A 23,141-nucleotide genomic window follows, 5' to 3' on the forward strand; every position below is an offset into this window, starting at 1 on the left:
AACCCCTGATCTAAAACACACTCAACAACCTAAAACATACGCAACAACATATGGATGTAATCTCTGTGTTTGTGTCACTAGTTGCTGATGATGATTATGCCATTGACATCTTCTCCTTCGGGATCTGTGCTCTAGAGGTGAGAGAAACATACAATGTGTACAGTGTTTTGGTGTGCATTATTTGTTTACTGCTTATCTTTTGCCTGTGACAAATGTGGTTATTAAAAACATAATATTAACAAATATTAGTTTCACCTCCACTTTGAAAACCTTTGCTATAAAAAAAAGAATTGGCAGCGTGGCAGAAGTGTAGCTGTCTAGAACAAGGTTTCAGGCTACAATCCTCCAAAATAATCATATTTGAACTGGGGACCCCCCCACCCTGACAAGCAGTCAAGCACTTGGAAGTGTAGGCAGTGCATTTAGTTTCACTCGGTTCCACAGATATATATATATATATATATATATATATATTGTGCGTTGTGAGCTTGCAGTTCGATCTTGTAGATCATTGTGTGTGTGTGTGTGTGAGAGAGAGAGAGCTAATCTTGCAAACCACTAGTCAGAGTTAATGTCTTGTGTAGGCCAGATTGAAGTACCAACACAAATTAGTATTATATTTAATTATAATAATGTATTATTATTATTATTACATTATGTTTTATACTTTTTGAAATATGAAGCGTGTATTTGTGTCTCACTAGATGGCGGTGTTAGAGATCCAGGCTAATGGAGATGCTGCTGTGTCCAAGGAGGCTATCGCCCATGCAGGACAGTCCCTGGACGATCCTCTCATGAGAGTGAGTCTATATAATATAGAATAACTATATTAGATAGATTGGACTAGCACCATTGGGGGGAAAACTACTTGCATGTTTTACTGAACATGAAGTGAACGTATCAATACTGCAATGTACTGTAGAAATGCTCTGTTACAAGTAAAAGTCCGTAAATTAAATAGTATTGGCATCAAAATGTACTTAAAGTACAAAAAGTGAGGTCTTGTTTCCCACAGGAGTTCACAGGGTCGTGTGTGCGTCAAGATGCCAAGCAGCGTCCCACCGCTCATGACCTTCTGTTCCACCGCGTGCTGTTTGAAGTCCACTCTCTGAAGCTGCTCGCAGCCCACTGTTTCATCAACAACCAGTGTAAGTTTAACCATGAAAAAGGGGTGGGGGGGTATCGTCTGTTGAAAATAGCATGTCTCCCCAAAAACGGAGAGGAACATTGTTCAAAATACAGAAGCAGAGAAAAAGGCATTTGTCCAACTCCCATAAGTTCCCATGAGAGAAAAAAAGCTGTTTTTTGTTTCACTGAGTCAAATGGTGACTCATAGGTTAGTGAAGAGCACCTCAGAGGTTAGCGAAGAGTGCCATTTTTTTAAAACCCACTGGACTTTGGAAAAAGAAAACATGTCAAAACTTGTGATTGGCAGTGAATGAGTTTAACAACCAGTGTGAGTTTCTCACCTCCCAGCGTGCCACACAGGTATCAACTTAAGTGTTAATTGATGGCCCATCACAGTATGCTACTGCACATATGTCGGAGATAATCAATGCTAATTTCGTCCTGGTTTGTACGCTACTACACATACAGTATTGTTGCTGCCGGGCTAGCCTCGGTAACCAGGCTTTTCACACGAAATATGGTGACGCTGTTTTCTACCAGGGAGGGGAGGGGCGGAGGGGGGCAGGGGGCAGGGCCCAGGGGCGGGCACTCAGCTCGGTGAACCAATATTATACAGCGCTTGCTCCATGCACTACCCGCCCCTCTATACCAGAAAGCACCCTGCCTGGGCCAGGCCACTGTCAGGCTGAAACCTCTCATCTCCATATTTTACCTTTTTATGTTTTTTTGTAAAATGAATGATCATAGTACAGTAAAATTGGAATCACAAAAGTAGCAGTTCAACAAGCTCAAATTTTATTGTTATTCCAACCAGTTCCTTTCCCCTCCATCAGGCGCCCCGGCTGGCCAGGGGGAGGCAGTTTAGAGACCAGGATTACTGCATGTTTTTTGTGAGGGTACCGCACACCTCAGTTGCCTTGGCCACTTACTAACGATTATCATATTCAATATGCTTTTTGGATAGAAACCGTGTGTTGGCAGTTGGTACTATCTTCATCCACCTTGAAATAGGTTGTACCTAACTACTGGCAAGTGGGGATAAGACCAGTGACCTAGAAACGAGTTGCAATTGAGTCAGTCGGCTAACTATAGTCACATGTGTTAGACACGCACACATGCACACGAGTACACACTGACTGACTGACTGCTCTGGAGTCAGTTTGCTTAAATAATAATGAATTATGCGTATTCATTATTTTTGAAGGTGTGTAATTCTGTCCTTTTTCTAGGAAAGAAGCCAGGTACTGGGTTTCTTAATATCCGCTATATTAGTCGCAGACAGTCACGATATTTAATATCGAAGCCTGGGACACAATGTTCTAACATGATAATATTATTTGTCTCTGACAGCAAGTTGGTCAAAATTGACCGAAGTGGTGTTGTATGTCTGGCTTATGAGGTCAGACCTAGACCCTAGCCTCGGAAACCCAGACGTTTTTATTTACAGGGAGAAAATAAAACGTCTGGGTCCGAGACCACTTCATTTCGCCATACAGTAGCGCAAACGTCGATCACTCTCTGCTGATTTCTGATCGTCTGCACTTTTGTTAAATTGATGCACACACACACACACACACACACACACACACACACACACACTCCTCTCTCTCTCTGTCACTCTAATTAATTAGTCTCATGTCGCGCAGCTGTGTCTAGATTCTCCCGGCGGATTCTGCCGGGAGCTGCCTATGCCATAGAAAGCATAGGTGGACCCCAGGCTACTGCGACCCCAGTCAGCGCAACATTGTCATCATGACATGCCGGCCCATAATACACAGGCACATTCAGATAATACACAGGCACATTCAGAGCGTCAATTGCGTTGCTCGGCATTGAGTCAATACAAAAGAGAATTCAACTCGCGTTCACGGTGACTTTTTTTCTTCTCTTTATACTATAATTTCTCCAGGGTCCGCAGAGAGGTGCGCCTCAGTCCGGTCGTGGACCGCGGTCCGCCTGTTGAGGCCCACTGAACTAGACCAATACTAAAACATTTCAGATGACTGAAATATGACCAAAACGAAATGAAAATGTATTCAAAAGACTATGACTAAAACTAAAAAAAACTAAATTGCTGTCAAAATACACACGCTCTGTCCCTCTCCAGATCTGCTTCCTGAGAACTGTGTGGAGGAGTGTACCAAGGGTTTTGACTACAATGCTGTCATGGCAGAGATCAAGCATGACGACAGGCCAGGAGCCCAGTTTAAGTAAAGAAATGACATTTAACAACATTTTTATTAGAGTTGTACTGGTGCCAGTTTGGACTATTCACAGTTGGACTGTGAATAGTCTGTCTATAATGTGTCAAATACAAGCCTCATGCCGTGGATTATCTCCAATATCCTACAGATATTCACACGCGTCGCCGCTGGAGCTTGACAAGTTCCTCGAGGACGTCAAGTAAGTGCGTTTGCTTTTATTAACTCTGCCAGGCTGGACGGCCAGAGATTAGAAGGCCTTTGTGCTTCTTGCCTCGTCCTGGCACTTTTTACCTTTTATATATTGTGTTTTATTTGTCATTTCGTTTTTATATTGTGCTAAATAAAGCAAATCGAACCAACTTAGAGGTCAAAGTTTAACAGCAACGTGTCGATCCTAAGATCCAGCGTGCATGCCCTGAGCTATATGCTCTGCTCTGAATATATATATATATTTTTTACCTCTACCACTCGTTGGATATAATAAAATCAGATTACGGTAAGAAAAGAGCTGGTCCTGAATTGTCCTTTAAGTAAAAGTATGTGAGTACTTTTTCCACCACTACAGAGTTGCGCTCTTCTTCTCCTCAGGAACGGGATTTACCCCTTGATGAATTTCCTGTCCACGCGGCAACACGTGCCCCGGGCCTTGTCCCTGTCCCAGGAGCACGTTGAGACGGTGAAGTCTCCCACGCCTGAGCCCCAACAAACTGAGACCAGGAAGGTCAGTGTGTCTGGCAGCACTTTTTCCTTTAGTCTTCCGAGTAAAATGTCATTTCGTTTTGGTCATATTGTTTGTCATCCGACTGAAATGTTTAGTTTTACGAAATTATATATCGTAAGATTTTAGTTGACTAAATCTACAGTTGATTTTGTCATTTTACACTTGGTTGCGGATAGCCGATCTACAAGCTCACAACTCGTCGCAGTCTGACGCGTTGTAAACTTGTAGATCTTTTGTAGATATTTGTTGATGATTGATAGGCAGAGGGTGTCGGCAAGCCTTAATAGAGGGTAGACACTATCCCTCATGCTAAACTTCTAGACTTGCTAAGACATACTAAATGACAATCCTAATATTATTTCCAACCCTCTCCTGGAACAATTTTCCAGGAGCCAACACTGTACAATGATACAAAGTCTTTAACACAATCTTTGTCATGCACAACACATACACAGTAATATTGGATGCGTTTTATATCCAATTAATTCTTGTTTTTCTTAAATTACTCCTCTGGGTCTGTTGTGTTCTCAATATCGTGTTGACATTTTTTTTGTCTGAACTTGCAGGTTGTTCAGATGCACTGTAACTTGGAAACAACTGAAGATGGGACCAAAACTCATGTGAGCTCCACACTTGGATAATATGGTGATAAAACATAATCGTCACATAATAACTTAATATAATAAAACCTATTGTGCTTTCTCCCCTAGCTCTCTCTGTTTCTGAAGATGGATGACAAACTCCATCGACAACTTAGCTGTGACATCCTTCCAAGTCAGTTGACAGACACGGAACATTATAGATGTTTATTAAAAAAGGCATTCTGTTTGTTCATTTTCAATATGTTCTTTCAGCTGACAGCTCCAAAGACCTTGCCAGTGAACTGGTTCACTACGCCTTTATAACTGAGGTACATGCCAACAGATTCTTCACAGAAATTGAGCGCTCGTAACCACTTTCAACCTGGCATCCCTATTTTGGGCATTTGTTTAAAAGCAAAAATGACAAGAAATGGAAGATCTACAAGCTCACAACGCACTGTGAGCTTGTAGATCAGCAATGTTTTGCTATTCAATCAATGTACAATGAAGTAAATGCCTGGGGCATAGGTGGTTAAAGAGTGAGAGGTGAGTGTTTTGAAACACTGCACCCATTCGGATGCTGTCAATGCACTGAATCGGAAATTATTATTATTAATAATAATAATAATAACTTCATGTATATGGCACTTTTTAAAACATGCGTTACAAAGTGCTGAACAGTTTAAATAACATCATATCATCATAACAGTCAAATATAAGAGTACGGTAAAATAAAACTTACAGGTTTAAAAATAAAACACAATTGGTAAAAGAAAAGCATACAAAAGCATACATTATCACGTTTAATCAGACTATTGATTGATCTAAGTAGGTGAGATACTCGACCTACCGACGAGCTCAGTAGGTGTTTTGTCGTTGACGATGGCTCCTTTTTGTGTCCGATAAAGTATAGTTTTTGACAGCGATGGAGGCGAGTCGCCTCAAGCGAACTTGATCCACGAGACGCACCACTGAGTGAGTTGCCGTGCCGAACGTTGTGAAGTTCGCTTGGGCCGACTCAGAATAGTAAATCATGTTTTGGGGTGAGAGCATTTGCCCCAACTGCTACTGGCCCACAGAATAACAACAAAACACCTACTGGTAGGCAGGTCAGTATCTCAACTTCTTAGACGAATCAATAGTCTGATTAAACGTGATAATGTCCTTATTTTATTTTTTCTCCAGACTGTTTTACAACTATCCTTGGGATTGTGGGTGGGGGGAGGGTGGGATAGGGGATTGAGTTTTTTTTTAAGTTTTTTTTATGTCTGTTTAATACTTGCCCTTGGGCTTCTGTTATCAAATCTGAATAAAAAGATTTTGAAAAGAAAAAGAAAAGAAACGTGATAATGTCCCATTCAGTGCATTGTCCCATTGTCCCCGACTGAAAGCCAGAGGCTGTTCTGAAACCTGTTTTGGGGAACAACAAACGCAGTGAACTAGTGTACCTGTGTTCTCCTCCCGTCTAGGAGGACTTCGAGAAGCTGGCCGGGTTCCTGGAAGATGCCATGTGCAAACACCGGGTCAGAGCTCTAGTCTCCGGGACCACACAATGAAGAGAGGATCACCACAGCTGCAGGTCCCACAGAGAGAGAGAGAGGGATAAAGAGAGCGAGTGGGCCCAGCGCCCATTGACCACTCAACAGAGCAAGCGAAATGGAGAGCAGCCGCCTGGATCAGCTGGAGCGGGCCCTGTGGGGGGATGAGGGGGACAGAGGTAGAAGGATGCTTGGCCATGATTGTCACTGAATCATCCTATTGCTGGAGGTACAGGCCATAAGGACTGAGGAAGGAACCAGCACCTCTGGTTGAACTGCAGGCATCATGGCTGTGTTCTGCAGTGGGATGTTGACCCACCTCCCCCCGCCTAAAAAGGCCTGTCATGCCTTAAGCTGTCTTGACAAATTTGGTCCAAAATAATTCCACTATTCACAGTTGATTATGATTATTTCATTCATTTTCATTCAGATTTCAAATATAACAGCTATGTTTTTTTTAATCTTTCTGAAAGGGTCATTTGTATTACACATGCATTTGTACATTGCACTTTGATTTGATGTTAAAATGTCAACAACACATAAGAATTTCTAAATCTTTTAAAATATATATATATTGTATATTATTAGCCCTAATAGTTTATTTACGTTCTTAGAAACGCTTGCTCTTTCTTTTTAAGAATCCATCCATCAACATGCACTCGTAATGCTAACCACACAACACACATAAACTTTATTTATTTCTACTTTAACTGTCAGCCACAAGAACATCAACCTGTTTTCATTCTCACAATAACGTGCAGAATAACGGACTGTAGCACCCTTTGGTTAAAGGCTACTAGATGATGCCTATCTTCAAGCCTGTAGTGCTCTTAAGGGGTTTCCCTGTGAAAGTGTTCTGAAAGCCAAAGACTTGTAAAAGTGCCTGGGATGGCAACCTACATGGGACAAAAGACCCAATTGAAAAAAGAAAAAAGCATTGTAGAGAACCTTTGTGTTTCAGATTTATACTTTGTCGCACAGTCATGTGGTTCAGTGGTTCACAATCTTTGGGTCGGGATCCCCGCATGATAGTCTCCAGATGACAGTATAGTGACAATTTAATTACTTTTGAGACGTTTTTTTAATACCTAAATAAGAAAGAAGAAGAAAAAAGACCATTTCTCATTTTCTGCATCAAAAGCAATCATCAAACTATAAAAACTGGTCAAACATTTGCCAAATTGTCAAATATCATAAGAAAGAGGCAAACATTGTTGGCATTGTGAGCTTGTAGATCTGCTATTCTCACAATATTTATCTGTGGAACAATGCTAAACAAAATGTAAAGCCTCCTCAACTGGAGGCTGAGTGGGTCAGGGTGGAGGGGTCCCCAGCTCAAATATGACTATTTTGGGGGGGGGGGGGGGGTCATGGCCTAAAAAGTTTGAGAACCACTAGTTCCACTAGTTTCCTGATAAATGATTGTCAACATGACACATCGCCAAAAATAGTTACAAGAATCTCTGTGTACGTTGAGTGCGAAGTATACATTAGACTTAGCACTCCTCCAGGCAGACTTTTAGATTTCTAATAACATTTTCGTTCCTTCTGTTTTCTATGAACGCACAAAGTTGGCCTGTGTGAATGTGAAGATGTAAAGGCTATGAGCCTAATATATACTTTGTTACATGACTATTCTCGCACTCTGACAATAACTAATTTTGAGCTGAGCTGAGCATCGCCATTGTACAACAAAGTATAAATTAGGCTTTACATTGAGTAAAATACAGTATCTATTATGAGCTGCAGCTACTGTATATTGAACTTTATATTGATTTATTGATTGGTTGAATACTTTATTAACAGTTAATAAACTGTACAGAATTACAGTTATACAATAATGTGAAAAATAGGGCTGGGACTTTAACTGATTAATTTCAATTCTTTAATTACAGTAAAAATAGCACGATTAAAATAATTAACACATTTCAATCGCACTTACTTTTTGCACCACAAAACCTCTCACTGGACGAAGTTCCGGCATACCAACAATATCAACCAACAGACAACAAACCTCAGTTCACGTAAGGAGAGAATGGGCCGATCAGATCGCTTCGCTTGGGCCAGTGCATGGGAACTTTCCTATACCAAAATCCATTTTATTTTTAAAAATAAATAAATATTAATTACAAATTAATTAATTAATTACAAAGCCGATTTTTTTTAATCGAGTCCCAGCCCTACAGTTGTTAAATGTTTTTTAAAAAAGGATAACGCAAAAAGCCCTGAGGGCTTGTTTCCATTAGCCTGGCTTGACCAGCCTCATAGCGGGGATTCACTGAAGAGATTCCTCCCCGCATACATGAGGAATCTGCAGTGAATCCCTGCCAGGCCAGGCTATGTTTCCATTGTAGTCCTTCTGATATCTGGATTTTATCAGAGGATGAACGATTCTGCATCGCAAACAATTTTAAGAACCCCAGCTCTTCCATAACACGTCTTTGAATTAACAAGACGTGGTGGAAAAGGTGGTTACAATGTGATATATTAAAATTAATAGTGAAAATGACTACCGGTATATTGTTATTGCTCATGTTATTGACAAAAACCTATTTTTAACCTTATATCAAATGCCTTCTAAAGACTGTGAAAGCAACAAAAAAAAAGACTTTTTGATGGATTATTTGATGTTCTATACATGTCTGTGGGTGTCTTAAAAGGGAAAATCAACCCAAAATGTATTATATATTTATATTTTTTTGTCCTTTAGTTGCCTGTGTGATCAGAAATGTATTATTGTTCTTAAAATATTTAGCCAATTATGTTAATTTTAGACATTTAAAATAAATGAAAAATTAATCTTCATACAAAATTATAGGCTATTGAATGTGTTCAGACTCCACAGCAGCACGTCATTCCAAATCCAGCAGGGCCCAAAGAGAACCTTTGAATTTGAAGTCCTTGAATGAGTTGAATGAATTGAACTAAGTTTGCACTCCACAACATTAAACATGTAACATATTGGTAAAAGATATTTCTCTGCTTTAGTAGATTTTCTTGTCAGTTGATTTTTAACATTGAAGACTATTACTATTTGGGTAGATTTTTCCTCAATGGATAACACTGGTGACTTGAGTACAAACGAATGGTGATTTTGTTGTCATGCTAAGAATCTTCAGCAGTGAATGTGTATTCATCAGACTCTTAAACCACATCGCAATTTTTTAGGTCTGTAAAGTTGCAGTTGCCACTCCTGTATAGCCATTGCTGTATAACTCAATATACTCTGTCATTTGTCAAGCCTTCTATCAGCCTGTCTGTCTCTTAAACAAGGGGGAGCCCTTAATTCTCCCTGCCATAAGGCCGTGGTGTACATATTTGTTTGTGGATAAAGGGGTTAACTTTGAGAAAAGTTTGAATGCTAAAGATGCATGTCTTAATAGTTTGAACTCATTACAATTTTTACTTTTTCAATATTGCCTTTATCATTGTCAGTTCCATATGGGACCTGAGCAAAGAAAATGAATGTTTTTGACTGTGCAAAGACTAAAATACATCCATATCGGTCTAATTTTGTGTCGTCAACAATCTTATTTTCTTTTTTGCCCAGTGAATCTGTTGAATGAAACCTTGGCTTTGGGTGTGTTCTACTTAACCCTCTGTTGAATATTGTAGCTACTGCTATTAAAGACATGACAATAAATCATTATGTGACATGCTGACTATGCCTGCAAATGCTTCTGATTCATTCTACACATTTTAACAATGTATGTCCACACACACACACACACACACACACACACACACACACACACACACACACACACACACAATGTACTCACTCAATTAGTACTAAACATTTTGCCAAACATCACACACTCTCCTATCCTCCTGGTGGAGACCTAGTTCATTCTAGTTAATTTCTGCATCTCTTAGGGCCCATTTAACCGCATTTGGATGGCAAAAATGGCAGATCTGCAAGTTCAGTGTCTTGAATGAGAGATGTTGCATATCTGCTATTTTCCAGCACCAAGCCGTGTCTATTCCCACTATAGGCTGAGGAAGAAATGCCACTTGACAGTTTTCAAATCAGCCTCATGGTGGCGCTACAACAGGCCAAGTTGCGTAATCTTGACCGTGTAGCATAGATCTTTCATTTTGGATGTTTGAAAGTGGAAAAAAAGTGAAACTAATTTAATTTAACAACATCATTATTTTTCATTGGGTTGCCTGGCACAAACTAGCTAGCTCCCAACCTGTACACACGCACACACATACACTCTCTCACATACCCTTAACTACGGTATATTATAACCTATCAAACACTCCTGTTTCCCTTAAAAACTCTAATAAAATTCTAACATGTCTTCTATCATCACACGTTCTTAATAGACCCTCTAATGTTATTTCCTGCTGCACCCCGTCCCCTATATTCCCCATCATCTGATTCTCTGGAATGGTCGTTGTCGTCACTCTGGTTTTACATCGCTGTTGCCATGTCTGCTTATTATAAGCAACTCTTATTTTTCTGTAAAGTTGCTTGTAAAAAATGGTAGTTGAGCCTTGCGGGTTGCGATTTTTTTGCTTTAGGCTTGCTTCCATTGTTTTAATTATTATTTTAATCAAATTACATTAATGTTAGGGAGGTTTGTGTTGTTATAACTTATAATGTATTAAAAAAAATATTCCAAATATTCCACTTTCTTTTCAAGAGTTTTTGAAAATAACCGATGCAGGTTTAAAGTGCGTGTGTGTTTATTTTAAATGTGTGGTTGGGGATTGTATTCATAGACCTGTTTCCCCCCCTCACAAAATCTGGCAACACCGCTTTACACCACTCTCCTCTGAGGCTTGGAAGACGGTGTGCTACTGTGCTTCAACTTCATGGCGGTTACGGACACTGCGGTAAATTCATTGCTAAAAAAATCAATTTAATTTCTATATTAACGTATTTATTGCGCAAACGGTGCTTGATGTCGAATAGTATGTGTGAATATCCCGTAGAAATCATAGCCTGAATTATCTATCGGGGGGGGGGAAAGAAAGACTAGGGATTTCTGGCGGCATATTGATTCGATGATGAACACTCAATAGGCTAGGTAGGCTAACGCGTTAGCTACATGACATGCTAACAGGCCTCAATAGCGTCGATTTCGGGTTAATACGGAGCATCCTGACATTATTCGTGGGATGTAAAAAACAATATATTAATCGAGCTTATCTTGCAGAGGTGGTGTTTCTTGTGTTTTTTGTTTTTAGTTTGCAGGCATGTGGGCGTATTATCGTTACGTAACCTTGCTAACGTTAGCTATTCCTGCGTGGTTTTGATCACGACAACGTTTCATGATTCAACCAAAGAAACACTAGCTGGGCTTCAATTCCGTCTAGTAGGCCCGGGGCGGCAAGTGCAGCTTGTCTGTTTTTATTTGCTAATTTATTTAATATAGGCCTATGCCTAATTTATACCATACACGAGGGGAAATTAAGACAAATATAAAAGTGCTACAGATTATGCTAAATTAGCCTGGCCCTCGGATCAACACTAAATGTATTCAATATCTTTTCTTTGGATCAATACTCCACAATGTTGTGATTGAATGAATACTTTGTTTTAAAAAAGGAGCACAGGAAAGTGTAGTTCCAATACAAGGTCTGCTAAGAGGATTTAAACTCAAGAAAGCAGGTTGGCTAATTTGTTTCCATTGAGTTCCTTCACCGAAAGAATCAATGACATTCATCTCTATGATAGTCTTGATCCAATGCTAATGGTATTTGTTTCCATTGGGGTCCTTCACCGACAGAATCGGTTACATCCATCTATATGGTATAGTCTTGATCAAATGGTAAATAAAGTTATCGGAACGCAAAAAAACCCCAGCATCATTCACAAAAAAGTAGCATATTATCTATGTATATATGTCTACAAGAAGAGATGATGATGCTAATTTTGGTCTCCACTGTGTTACTGTATATTTGCACATGCGTGAAATGTGTCCTTTGTATTTACCCCTCCTATAAGTACTATTTGCGGTATAATCTGAATTCAGAATAATAATGAAGTGAAACGAAATAAATGAAGACTGAGTGTCAGGCTAGGTAGAATCTACACTAGTGTAGATGGAATCAGCGGTCCAAGTACAGTACTCCCTTACACTAATAGTAATACTAGAGCTTTTGAGTGGTTAGGAAACGGAACTATACGACCAATGTAACAAAGGCAAGCATTCACATTTAGATTAACTTTTAAAGGGCACATAATATAATGTGAAATGTTTAGGCTGCACACAACATGAACCAAGTACGAAAGCTAAATAATATACGCTTGGCTGTTGTTTTACCACCACGTCTGAAGGCATTTTCTTTCCCATCATAGAATTTGTTGAATTGTTAAAGCTTCCCCCCCATCAGTCTTCTTCCCCTCGGGGGGTTTCCTGCCTCAGTCTGGTGGACCCAGCGATTAGCGGGTTGTGTAGGTAAGGAAGTCCCCCTGGGTTTATGCGTTATGTGTGTTATCTGACATGAATGTTTACAAAGTCATTCAATGCAGGGGGAATTTTATTTCTGTTTTGTATTTTGTGGCCACTGATAACGTTTTTTTGTTGTCTTGAGTTAATGGTTTTATGTCTGTTCTGCAGGGAGGAGAAGTCCTGACGATGGAGAATGGACAGGGCACAGGCTCCAAGCTGGGCCTGCCGCCCCTCACCCCAGAGCAGCAGGAGGCACTTCAGAGGGTATAACACCACATCTCTTCCACTCTTAATTTGGTTGACTAAGACTAAAAGACTAAGACTAGAAATATTTTGATATTTAGTCGACATAAGGTGCGTTTGGATATAGCGTAATGTACAATACAAAGTTACAAACTATTGCGTGAGTGCACCCCCGGTGCACATATCCATACGCACTCTAAGGTCGCATTCACACCTGTACTTAGATGGACTTGGTGCGATTGGGGGATGAAGTTGCAGTTTTTTTGTTTGCTGCGTTCACACTGGGCTGTGTCAACCGCAGAAAACACAATAAAATATTGTCTTAAATTATTCTTCGTAAATAGTTAGGAAGTAAAGTGTAATGCGTAATTGCGGATTGCATTCACTCCTGCAGTGAATCGAAATCAGGTGTGCTTGGAAGTGAAGTGAAGCCCTGGTTTTTTTGGCGAACTAGAATGCATTCGTTTGATCCGCACCGGAAATTCAAATGAGCCTTCCCACCTGCCAAATGAAACTCACTTTCCAGCAATACGCAGCAAGATTCGTTTTAATCGATCGCAGTAAAACATCCTGGTGTGAAATTAATGCGACAAAAGACTAAACCATTTCAAATGACTTGACTGTTATTCAAAAGGGGGACTTAAATCAGAATTTGCTGTCAAAATTAACACTGTTACACACTAATCAGAATAAAGAATAATTAATTTGTCACTGCAATGTGCAAGAAGAAAAGTGCAATTTTGTGCGGTGGTCCACAAAGTACTGTACTACAGTACTTGAATGAAAACATATGCTCCAAATATTATGGAATTTGAATGAAAATTTGCCTTTTAATTACATATTTAATCTTCTCAAATGTACCACGTCTTTTTCAGGCAAAGAAGTATGCAATGGAGCAAAGCATTAAGAGTGTCTTGGTGAAGCAGACCATTGCCCATCAACAGCAGCAGCTTACCAACCTGCAGGTGAGATGTGCAGAATGAACTGTTTTGATACATCCTCAACAACCCTAAAGCCTTTTTATATTTCGTTAGCTCTGAGATCACTAAGGCCTCACTCACGTAAGACACACGCAAGACACATTGTGTCTTGCATGTTGGGAGTGTCATGGCCGCCTCAATGCATTTCCAATGGGAGTCGCATGGTTTGAAGACACAACCTTGTTGCATAGGTGGGAGGGCAGAACAACATTTGTCTTATGTGTGAGTGAGGCCTTAACACAAGGAAATGTTTAGGCGTACATTTTATATAGTATTTCTTTTCTTTTTTTGACTTCTAGACCTCTACTAACTTATTACAATTGAATTACTTTATATTGTTTATTGACATTGATTACATTCATGTGACGGTTGAAATGTAATATTTTATTCTGCTGTGCACTGTATAGTTTGAATAACAGTTCAGTTTACTTATGACAAAGTGTGTAGAGACCACGTGCCCTTGCTTTTGCCTTTCAGGTGGAAGAGATCACAAATGCTTTGAAGTTCTTTAAAATAAATGCTTATATTATTTATATATATATATATATATATATATATATATATAGCCAAGAGATACCTAACCTACTTTTCACGACTTTCTTCATCTTTACTGTCTTTCAGATGGCCGCAGTGACAATGGGCTTTGGCGATCCACTCTCACCTCTACAATCGGTCAATAGATTATTACACTTTTCTATTTTCTGTGCGAATGTCCTATGAAAATGGACTGTTAACCTTCTTATGTTTGTAATGCTCTGCCTCAATCCATGCCATTTTCAATCAACCAAATAATGCTTATTTTACAAGAAAACATGGGTTTCTGTCTTTGTAACGGGTCCCTTTTACTAATAGAAGGAACATCACATTATCAACATACAAAATTATGTCCAGTCATAATTGTTTGCATTTAATAGCTGTTCAATTGGGAGTCTTAGTTCGAATAGACAGTGCACAATTTCATACTGGTATTTATGAAGATTATGCAAGAATTAAAGGCCAAGTGGTTTGGTTCCTTAATAGCCCAGCCTATTGGGGGGGGGGGGGGGGTGCCATGTTTCCCTCCAAATTATGCATTGTCAAACAAGTTAAATAACCTATGTTTTGGCATGGGAATAAAGAGGGATAGCAGTCCCTTTTTTTAAATTAGCCAAAATCGAGAGAACTGCTGAAACGGGAAACTAAAGTTCTGACAAGTGCTGCAGATGTCATCCTCCCATTACGTCATGCATTAGGCTTCTAGTGTACCAGTTGGTGGTAGAATCAAGCCAAGTAAAACCATCCTTCCCCTTAGAGACGAAAGGGTGAAATGCTTTCATCCGGACTCGTTTTGAACCCCACGATTGCATTTGTTATGTTACTTGCATCTCTGGACTACAGGTCAGTTAACAGAAGCCAAACATCAGTGAGAGCTGTGCATGTCAATCTCCTCAAAATCAAATGTTTTTTCCTTCATTCTTCTATTGCATACCGGTAGTTAGTGGCTGGTACCATCGATCCAGACACTATTCAAATTTCCCATAGCGATTTCCAAAAATATGTTTAAGCCTAGAATGAAGCCATCCAGATTTATTTATTATAATAGTATATAATATATTTATATTTATTTTATTTATTATATGATCATTATATGATATAATACCTTTTTGTTTTGCGGTTTTCAATTATTTTTCACAGAAAATGTTTTATGGTGGTCATTCACCTGGATGGCTTGGTTCTAGGCTTAAAATAATTGATATAAATATTTTTGGAAATCTTCTATGGGGAAAACAAATGTGCTTTGGATCAATGGATCCAGACATTGTCTGCCACTGCTCTGCCCTATACACTGCAAAGTTATTTTCCCTTGCTAACTACCTCATTACAAAGACCATTAGGCAATGGCCTCTCCCTACTGTTGGAGGAAGCAAAATGCAGTCTTAAAACCCCATACTAATGGCACAGATGGACATAATCAAATGTTACTGTAAAAGATCAGCATTATATATATTTAGATTAGGGTGTGTCACGTGTGTGAGTTTTTATGTGTGTTTTTCTGCGCTGCAACACCCTAATGCTGAAAATGCGTTGTTCTCCTTGGTGGGCAGGTGGCGGCTCAGCGACAGCGGGCTCTAGCCATCATGTGTCGTGTGTATGTGGGCTCCATATACTATGAGCTCGGCGAGGATACCATAAGACAGGCCTTTGCTCCCTTTGGGCCCATCAAGAGCATTGACATGTCTTGGGACTCTGTTACAATGAAGCACAAGGTTCGTGTTCTTCGCATCACTGCAGTCCCAATATCTGACGATAGTATAGGGTTAACTATAACGGTGACTCTTTATTTGGCAACATGGGTATCTGTGTTATGCAGCCGATTTTCAGCCAATTTTCATTAACCTGACATAGGTGAAAATGTTAAAGTAAGAAAATAAATGAAATCAAGTTCTTATTAAGTTCTACATCTGCATTCTTTATGGTTAAAGTGTAATCTTAGCTGCTTATTGGTCCAGGTCCATAGGTGAAAATGTCAATGCTTCTCATGCTGTGATGCGTTGTGCTTATAGATTGACTTCTGTCAAATCATATAAGCATATAATCGTGAATTGGGATTGGCAACAGACCCAAAAATTGGGACATTGGCCGGGCTTTTAATTAAATCATAAATTCATTTATTTTTCTAGGCTCTAGTTTAGGCTTGGAACAGTGGTTGAGGATTACAGATAGGGCTCCCTTTGCCACCGATGTCTATAGGTATCTTAATGCATCCTCTTCACCTGCTGTGTTATCCAGGGCTTTGCCTTTGTGGAGTATGACATCCCAGAGGCAGCACAGCTGGCTCTGGAGCAGATGAACTCCGTCATGCTGGGTGGGCGAAACATTAAGGTGAGTGGCCTGGTCATGTACCGTAGGGATCCATCCATGCACAAACCAGGACAACCAGCAGCGCCCTCTAGTCTTTTAACCCTCTTTTTCTTTTGTTTTATTTTAGGATCCCGAGTCGTTTTTCTCATCTCACTGCTTGTTAATTTTCCTAATGTGAAATTATCTTGGACACAAATTTAATCGTTTGAATGTCTTGAAAGTATCTAAAACCGCTCTCATCTCTCTCCCTCCTTTTGCTTTTTTTGTTTTGCTTTTGTGCGTCTGTTGCTTTCCAGGTGCGTGTGCTTGTGTGTGCGAGTGTATTTGCCATGTGTTGTGTTTTTTTGTGCTGTTCTCTCTTGCTTCCATGATGTCACCACATTGTCTTAGTGAACCAGTTCCAGTAGGACGCCCGACCGCCTGCGGCGGGCGCGTGACGCTGCTCTTTGTCCACGATGTGCTGATGATGGGCTGCGCCTGGTTGGTGTTGCTTGGCCGCCCCACCTGCAGCACAGATCCATTCACACCCTATACGTTCGTCTGACGTAGGGTAGCTCAAACGGGGCCCTTTGTTTGGCTCAGGTCTTTAGGGCACGCGTGTGTAGAGCGACAACAGTTAGTGGGTGAGGCGATCGCTGGCGGTCCCTGGTCGGTGTTAATTCCAACTAGCGCAATCAGTGTGGTCACGCTGTACACAAAAGTTGATCTTGTGGTTGCTAATAAGGCTGTGGTTCCTAGTGTAACAACGGTGTTGTTAAAATACACAATTTGGTTTGTTTTTCTTTGTGCATTTTTTGCAGTTTTTTGTAGTTGCATTGTAATTTCATTTAGTAGTAATATGCACATGGAGAGGGCTTTGTTTTCCACTATGAAATGGTGTGTAGCTCTATTACAATGCAATTACAAGTTAACAATTGATTTTAGTGTAATTATGAAAGGCTTACCAGGAATTACAGTATTATTTCAGAGATCAGCTTAATGTTTAGTGTTGCCACTCAATCTTAGCTGCACATCTTTAGGCATCCTGAAGAGGCATTTTTGATTCACAGGAGATAATGGCTTTGAGTTGAGTTTTGATTTAGAATGGTTAGAATGTGTGAGGTGGTGATTGGCCCAGTGGTTCAGTGCGATTCGTTTTTATTCTATTTTCTACTTAATCATATACTTATATACATCTCTATTACACTTACTTTAACCTTTGGTAGATTAAACATTTACACTTTAACCTTTAGGTAGATTATAGTTTTATTTTGTGAAGTAGTTTGATAATAACCCTGTAAACCAACCCCACCATACCATGACCTAGTCATAGCGTTCTTGCTGATAGGCTATAACAGGGCTGGTCTACAGGCTGGTATTATCGATCGCAGGAGTTTCAAACTCAGACTCAGACCTCGGCTGGATGGTCTAGTGGAGATGCAGCTAAGCAGGGCTGGTGAAAAGATGGCGACAAAATCGAGTAGATTCTGGTGATCTTTGGTGGGTTATTTATCTTGAAATTGGTCTTTGTCTCAGGTTGCCTTTCCCGAGAGTTGAGGTTTGCGGTTAACGCGTTTCACGGTTGGCTCCATGACCCCCCCTATTCAGTAGTCGGCTCCACATGACCCCCCTATTCAGTAGCCATGTGCTGGTATGATCTGTGCTGTAGGTGGGGCGGCCAAGTAACATCGGTCAGGCGCAACCCATCATTGACCAGCTGGCAGAGGAGGCACGCGCCTTCAATCGGATCTACGTAGCCTCCGTCCACCCCGACCTCTCGGATGAGGATATCAAGAGCGTATTTGAGGCCTTCGGACGGATCAAGTCGTGTACGTTGGCCAGGGATCCAACCACAGGACGCCACAGGAGCTTTGGCTTCATCGGTGAGCTGGGACAGGCCCTCAAGCTGTGGTGTCGTCCTATGTCTGTTGCTCGGCTACTAAACGGCACCTTTTTATCCCCCTCTCGCAGAGTATGAGAAGCCACAGTCTTCCCTGGACGCAGTGTCGTCTATGAACCTCTTTGACCTGGGGGGTCAGTACCTGAGGGTGGGCAAAGCCGTGACTCCACCCATGCCCATGCTGACCCCCACCACCCCTGGTGGTCTGCCGCCGGCAGCGGCTGTAGCTGCAGCGGCAGCTACCGCTAAGATAACGGCCCAGGCAAGTATGAATCCCTTCCAAAGGGATTTAATGGCCTTCCAGGTAAATATAATTCAGATTTAGCTAGACTTAACTTTATCTGATAACCAATAGCACAGGTGGAATTATCAAGATTATATATAACTATAACAATGAAACATTAACTTGTCCTTTCCCAATTATAATGTTCAACTATTATTCTGAAACATAACAGATGACTTTGAGAACGAAATACGAATCTGACTTTTTCATCCCGCAGAATAGAAGAACATGCTTCTACATGTGTTACAATAAGTTAAAAACCTGAGAGGACAGTATCTGTTCTTGGTGCCATTTCCTTTATACACTAAAATGGCACATTTATTAGTGATTTAAAAAAGGATACAAAGCTGATAAGGTGTGTAAGCTAATTTATCATCTGAGTCATACCTCTCCTCTGAGTCCATACCTCTTATAGCCACTACAAACACATTCACTGTAGTTCATATCACCAGTCAAACTATTGTTGAAAGGTAAACACTGCATTGTGTGTAGCGTCACGTGTGTTGATTCTAAACCTTTGTTCTTTTGTTCGTTTTTTTTATCCCCTCCTGTACTGTACTGTACTTGCCGCTTGCTTATAGAGATCAATGTGTTTTGATAGTGAAATTTCTAAAATAATATATATCCTTGGTAAGCTTTGAGTCTGTTAATGAGATGAGGACAGGTTTAGCTCACCGTGTGTCACGCAGTGTGATCGTTGACTGTGCTGCCTTGTGCTGTGTTTCTGTGTGTTTCCCTTGCCTAATGTCTCCGGCCCCCCCTCTCTCAAGGAGGCTGTTGCCGGGGCATCAGTCCTTGGGGCGTTAGCAGCGCCCCAGCTTCTTGGTCAGCAAATGGGTATACCCCAGGCCGTCATGGCTGCCCAGGCGCCGGGAGTTATCACAGGTTTGTAAGAGCGCGCGAATGATGAGAGTAGCTGAGTGAGTAATAAAACCAGCAGTAAGCAAGGTTAATCAGTAACCTGACTTGTGGTACTGTATTACATCACATAAAAATATATATATATTATTATTATCCACATACTGTCGTTGATTTTGGTGGACCTAATGCAATTTTAACCAGTTAAGCGAATAAGCGGTCCCCAAACAGTTTTGGCCGTGCACCCCCTCCTGACCTAGCTGATGCAACCTGAATATGGCACAATATATGCAGTATATATACTTGCATTATATGCATATATTTAAAAAAGCCCTAAATAGAAATGTTGGGGTTAAAGTAATCACAGCAGAATCTGTCGATACCACTGTCCTAAACATGTTTGTTGTTGTTCGTACAAATAAACTCAGAAGCCCCCGGGAGGAAGTAGACTAAGGGGACGACCCAAACAGAGTTCCTGTCTCTACACAAAAAATGAGGTGGCGCCCCCAGAGGCAAAAACAACAGTTTAACCGTTAGTTTAAAGTGGTTCAAATACATTGCAATATAATTCAACTCATTCAATCATTGAAAAGAATATTGAATACATTTAATTCTGTGATTTCTGTCTAACCTTGATGGTAAAAAATCACTGGCAGTCATTCAATTAGTCAATAAGTCTATGTTCTCTGGCTAGTAGTAGTGCGCCACCTTGTGATGAATCTCTGCCTCCACTACCAGGCGTGACTCCAGTGCGGCCGACCATGCCAGTGCTTCCCCAAGTGGGGCTTGTGAACCCTGTGCTGGCGTCGCCGCCGGTCCTGTCTGCCCAAGCCATCGCTGCTGCTGCCCAGAGCATACAGGAGAAGAAAGAGAAGGAGGAGAGTCAGCAGGACGGGACGGGACAGGAGATGTTGAGCGACCAAGAGCACATGAGCATCTCTGGCAGTAGTGCCAGACACATGGTCATGCAGAAACTGCTTCGAAAATCAGAGGTGAGTTTGCGATCTAATGGTCCGTTATGCTGAATTTACACCCAATAGCAGTATTTCACTGGCCCGTTCTGGGCACGTGGTAAGGTTTAGTGCAGGGGTCGGCAACCTCTTTGTGGCAAATATGCCACTACTTGTGAAGTGCCATGTTTTTATTCTCTTGATTGACAGCGTTCTATAATCAACATTGCGTTTAATTATGTCACATTAAAATAGTTGAGGTATTTGCTTTCTCATCAGGACATGTAATGCAATATCATCACAGGTAAAAATAATAATAAAACACTAGTGTATATACAGTGAGGGGAAAAGGAAGTGGCTTGATCATTTCCTCCTTTGGACCTACTGAAAGGTGGATTTTCTCTGACCTGCATCCAAAATTCACTTAAAGAAACTTCCACCAAGAGTATTTAGATGGAAGTCTATGCTTGAAATAAATGGAAGAAAAGGGGCAGCAGAATTTCTATGTAGAAAGTCTTGTTGGTGCTCCCTCAGTTCTTGTTTTTCCCCTTGTTATGCAGTCTACGGTGATGGTGCTCCGAAACATGGTGGGACCCGAGGACATCGATGACGAACTGGAGGGCGAGGTCACAGAGGAGTGTGGCAAATTCGGTGCGGTCAACAGAGTCATCATTTACCAGGAAAAGCAAGGAGAGGAGGAGGACGCAGACATCATCGTCAAGATCTTTGTGGAGTTCTCCATGGCCTCGGAAATGAACAAGGCCATCGAGGCCCTAAATGACCGCTGGTTCGGCGGTCGCAAGGTTGTCGCAGAGGTGTACGACCAAGACCGTTTCAATAGCAGTGACCTCTCTGCATAAACTGTACGAAACGGTCTGCCAGAACTTGTTGCATACCGGTTGTCTAAACCCACACATCACTGTCAATGGCAACTGGAGATATTGGCTTTTTTAACATGTTCCTTTTTGTTTTGTTTTTTTGTTATTAAATGTCTATTGATGGATTTGCATCAGATCAGATTGTCTTCTCACATGTGAACTCCCTTTCTTTTTGTTTTGTTAAAAGTTTCTTTTTTTTAAAAAAATCTGATATGTGATTAGCTTTCCCATGTTGGCCTATGTGTTTTCTGCTTTTTTGTCAGGAAATGTAAACATGTTTTTCTACATTATTATTGGTTCTCATTGTCCACAAAAATTGATGAGATATTATAATGGATGGTTGTGTGATTGGTGGATGAAGAAGAATCCTGATGAAGATGTTCAGTCGTGTTTTTCTGAACCTGTTCGTTTTGACCGTAACACCTAGGAAAGTGTTTGATTATTCAGTTAAAACTTCTGCTCAATAAAACATTTGCTGACTGTAATATTTATTTGTAATCTTAACTTTGGGCTCTGCAGTGCAACTGCATACGTTTCAGCTGGATCTTACCTATTCACTGGTGAGTTTGTGCAACCTGACCTGTAGTGGCATATTTTCCACTAAACCAACTACTACAATCGGCTTGTTTTTACACATTACCCCTTAAATGCAGTACACCAGTTTCTAGTAGTAGTTTTGGCACTGTGGGCAGCTGCCAAATCGAGCTGGAAAGGAAATTTAGCATCTCCATGTATTTGAGGTATTAAAAAGGTCTTAAAAGTCATTAAATTGCAACTTCACTGACATCTGGGGACCCCCCAAAATCATGTCAGGTTGAGAATCACTGAGGTAGGCATACATTTAATGTAAGTCTCATCCAATATCAGAATTTAGCACATTTGTAAAAACAATACAAAAGTTATTGTGCAAGAAGATGAATAACCCAGCAATCTTATTTGGAATCCTGGCATACATTAAGAGTTGAACAAGAAAACAAAATAATACAAGTTTACAAGGGGACCAGCAGTGCAATAAAGAAATAGAAACAAACTGAACAGAAGAAGAAAGACAGAAAAGCTGATGAGTAAAAAATTACACATCAGAACATAATCACAGTGAGGAAGAAATGAGATAGCAGGCCTACCGGTATTTGTTTTAATGTTTATATTAAGTTAGCTAATACAAACCACCTAACATGTGGTATGTGTTGTGGTTGTGTTGACATAACTGTGAGTAGCTTCATTTGCCTAACATAGAGAGAGATTATGTTTCTAGTATGCGTGTATTATATAGGCAATGGCATCTAACCTGTTGCACTAAACGCATGGAACTTTTGCAGACAAGTGTCTCTGATTGTTTCTCCTGCGAGAAACGCTAGGTGGAGCTAACGGGTCGTGTGTCCTTTCCAAAGCGGCAGCGCTCGAGCCAAAGCCCAGCCCCCAACACAGCCAGTGCTGCCATGTCTGCTTATTACAAGCGATGTTGTGATCCCCAAGTAAAGTCACTTGCTGCAGTAGAAGTAGACATGGTTGATGGTTCACATGACACTCGTACTTCACAGTGATGTTTCAGGGCTACAGTAGAAGAGTTGTGTATCTTCCTTCTTTCCTCACATCTGCCCAACATCTTCAGAGATATCCTGCCATTCAGCTGCCAAAACAGCTTATTTT

The 23,141-nt window shown here is 40.7% G+C and overlaps 2 protein-coding genes across 4 annotated transcripts in view; both read left to right on the top strand.

Annotated features, from left to right (window-relative positions):
• Positions 1-9,834, top strand: part of LOC308336621 (nuclear receptor-binding protein 2-like) — a 68,325-nt gene extending 58,491 nt beyond the window's left edge. The window contains exons 9-18 of the mRNA XM_080794060.1: positions 82-137; positions 705-800; positions 1,016-1,148; positions 3,236-3,338; positions 3,481-3,531; positions 3,921-4,053; positions 4,620-4,673; positions 4,764-4,827; positions 4,908-4,963; positions 6,104-9,834. Coding sequence (XP_080650186.1) covers positions 82-137; positions 705-800; positions 1,016-1,148; positions 3,236-3,338; positions 3,481-3,531; positions 3,921-4,053; positions 4,620-4,673; positions 4,764-4,827; positions 4,908-4,963; positions 6,104-6,190 — 833 coding nt within the window. The 3' untranslated portion in view covers positions 6,191-9,834. The remainder of the gene's footprint in view (positions 1-81; positions 138-704; positions 801-1,015; positions 1,149-3,235; positions 3,339-3,480; positions 3,532-3,920; positions 4,054-4,619; positions 4,674-4,763; positions 4,828-4,907; positions 4,964-6,103) is intronic.
• A 1,065-nt stretch (positions 9,835-10,899) lies between these two features.
• Positions 10,900-21,976, top strand: LOC308336292 (poly(U)-binding-splicing factor PUF60-like). 3 transcript variants are annotated; one of them, XM_080793617.1, is made up of 12 exons: positions 10,900-11,017; positions 12,486-12,585; positions 12,748-12,843; positions 13,698-13,787; positions 14,424-14,474; positions 15,887-16,048; positions 16,572-16,664; positions 18,292-18,505; positions 18,594-18,826; positions 19,576-19,690; positions 20,402-20,655; positions 21,174-21,976. In XM_080793617.1, the coding sequence occupies exons 3-12, from the start codon at positions 12,766-12,768 to the stop codon at positions 21,471-21,473; spliced, it is 1,590 nt and encodes a 529-aa protein (XP_080649743.1). In that variant the 5' UTR covers positions 10,900-11,017; positions 12,486-12,585; positions 12,748-12,765; the 3' UTR covers positions 21,474-21,976. The 3 variants fall into 3 exon arrangements, with proteins under 3 accessions (XP_080649743.1, XP_080649742.1, XP_080649744.1); XM_080793616.1 differs by lacking the exon at positions 12,486-12,585 and having other exon boundaries at positions 10,965-11,017; XM_080793618.1 differs by lacking the exon at positions 12,486-12,585 and having other exon boundaries at positions 10,965-11,017; positions 18,594-18,784.
• The last annotated feature ends 1,165 nt before the right edge of the window (positions 21,977-23,141 follow it).

Source organism: Protomyctophum bolini (genome assembly GCF_963924005.1).
Source record: "Protomyctophum bolini genome assembly, chromosome: 21".
Taxonomy (NCBI): domain Eukaryota; kingdom Metazoa; phylum Chordata; class Actinopteri; order Myctophiformes; family Myctophidae; genus Protomyctophum; species Protomyctophum bolini.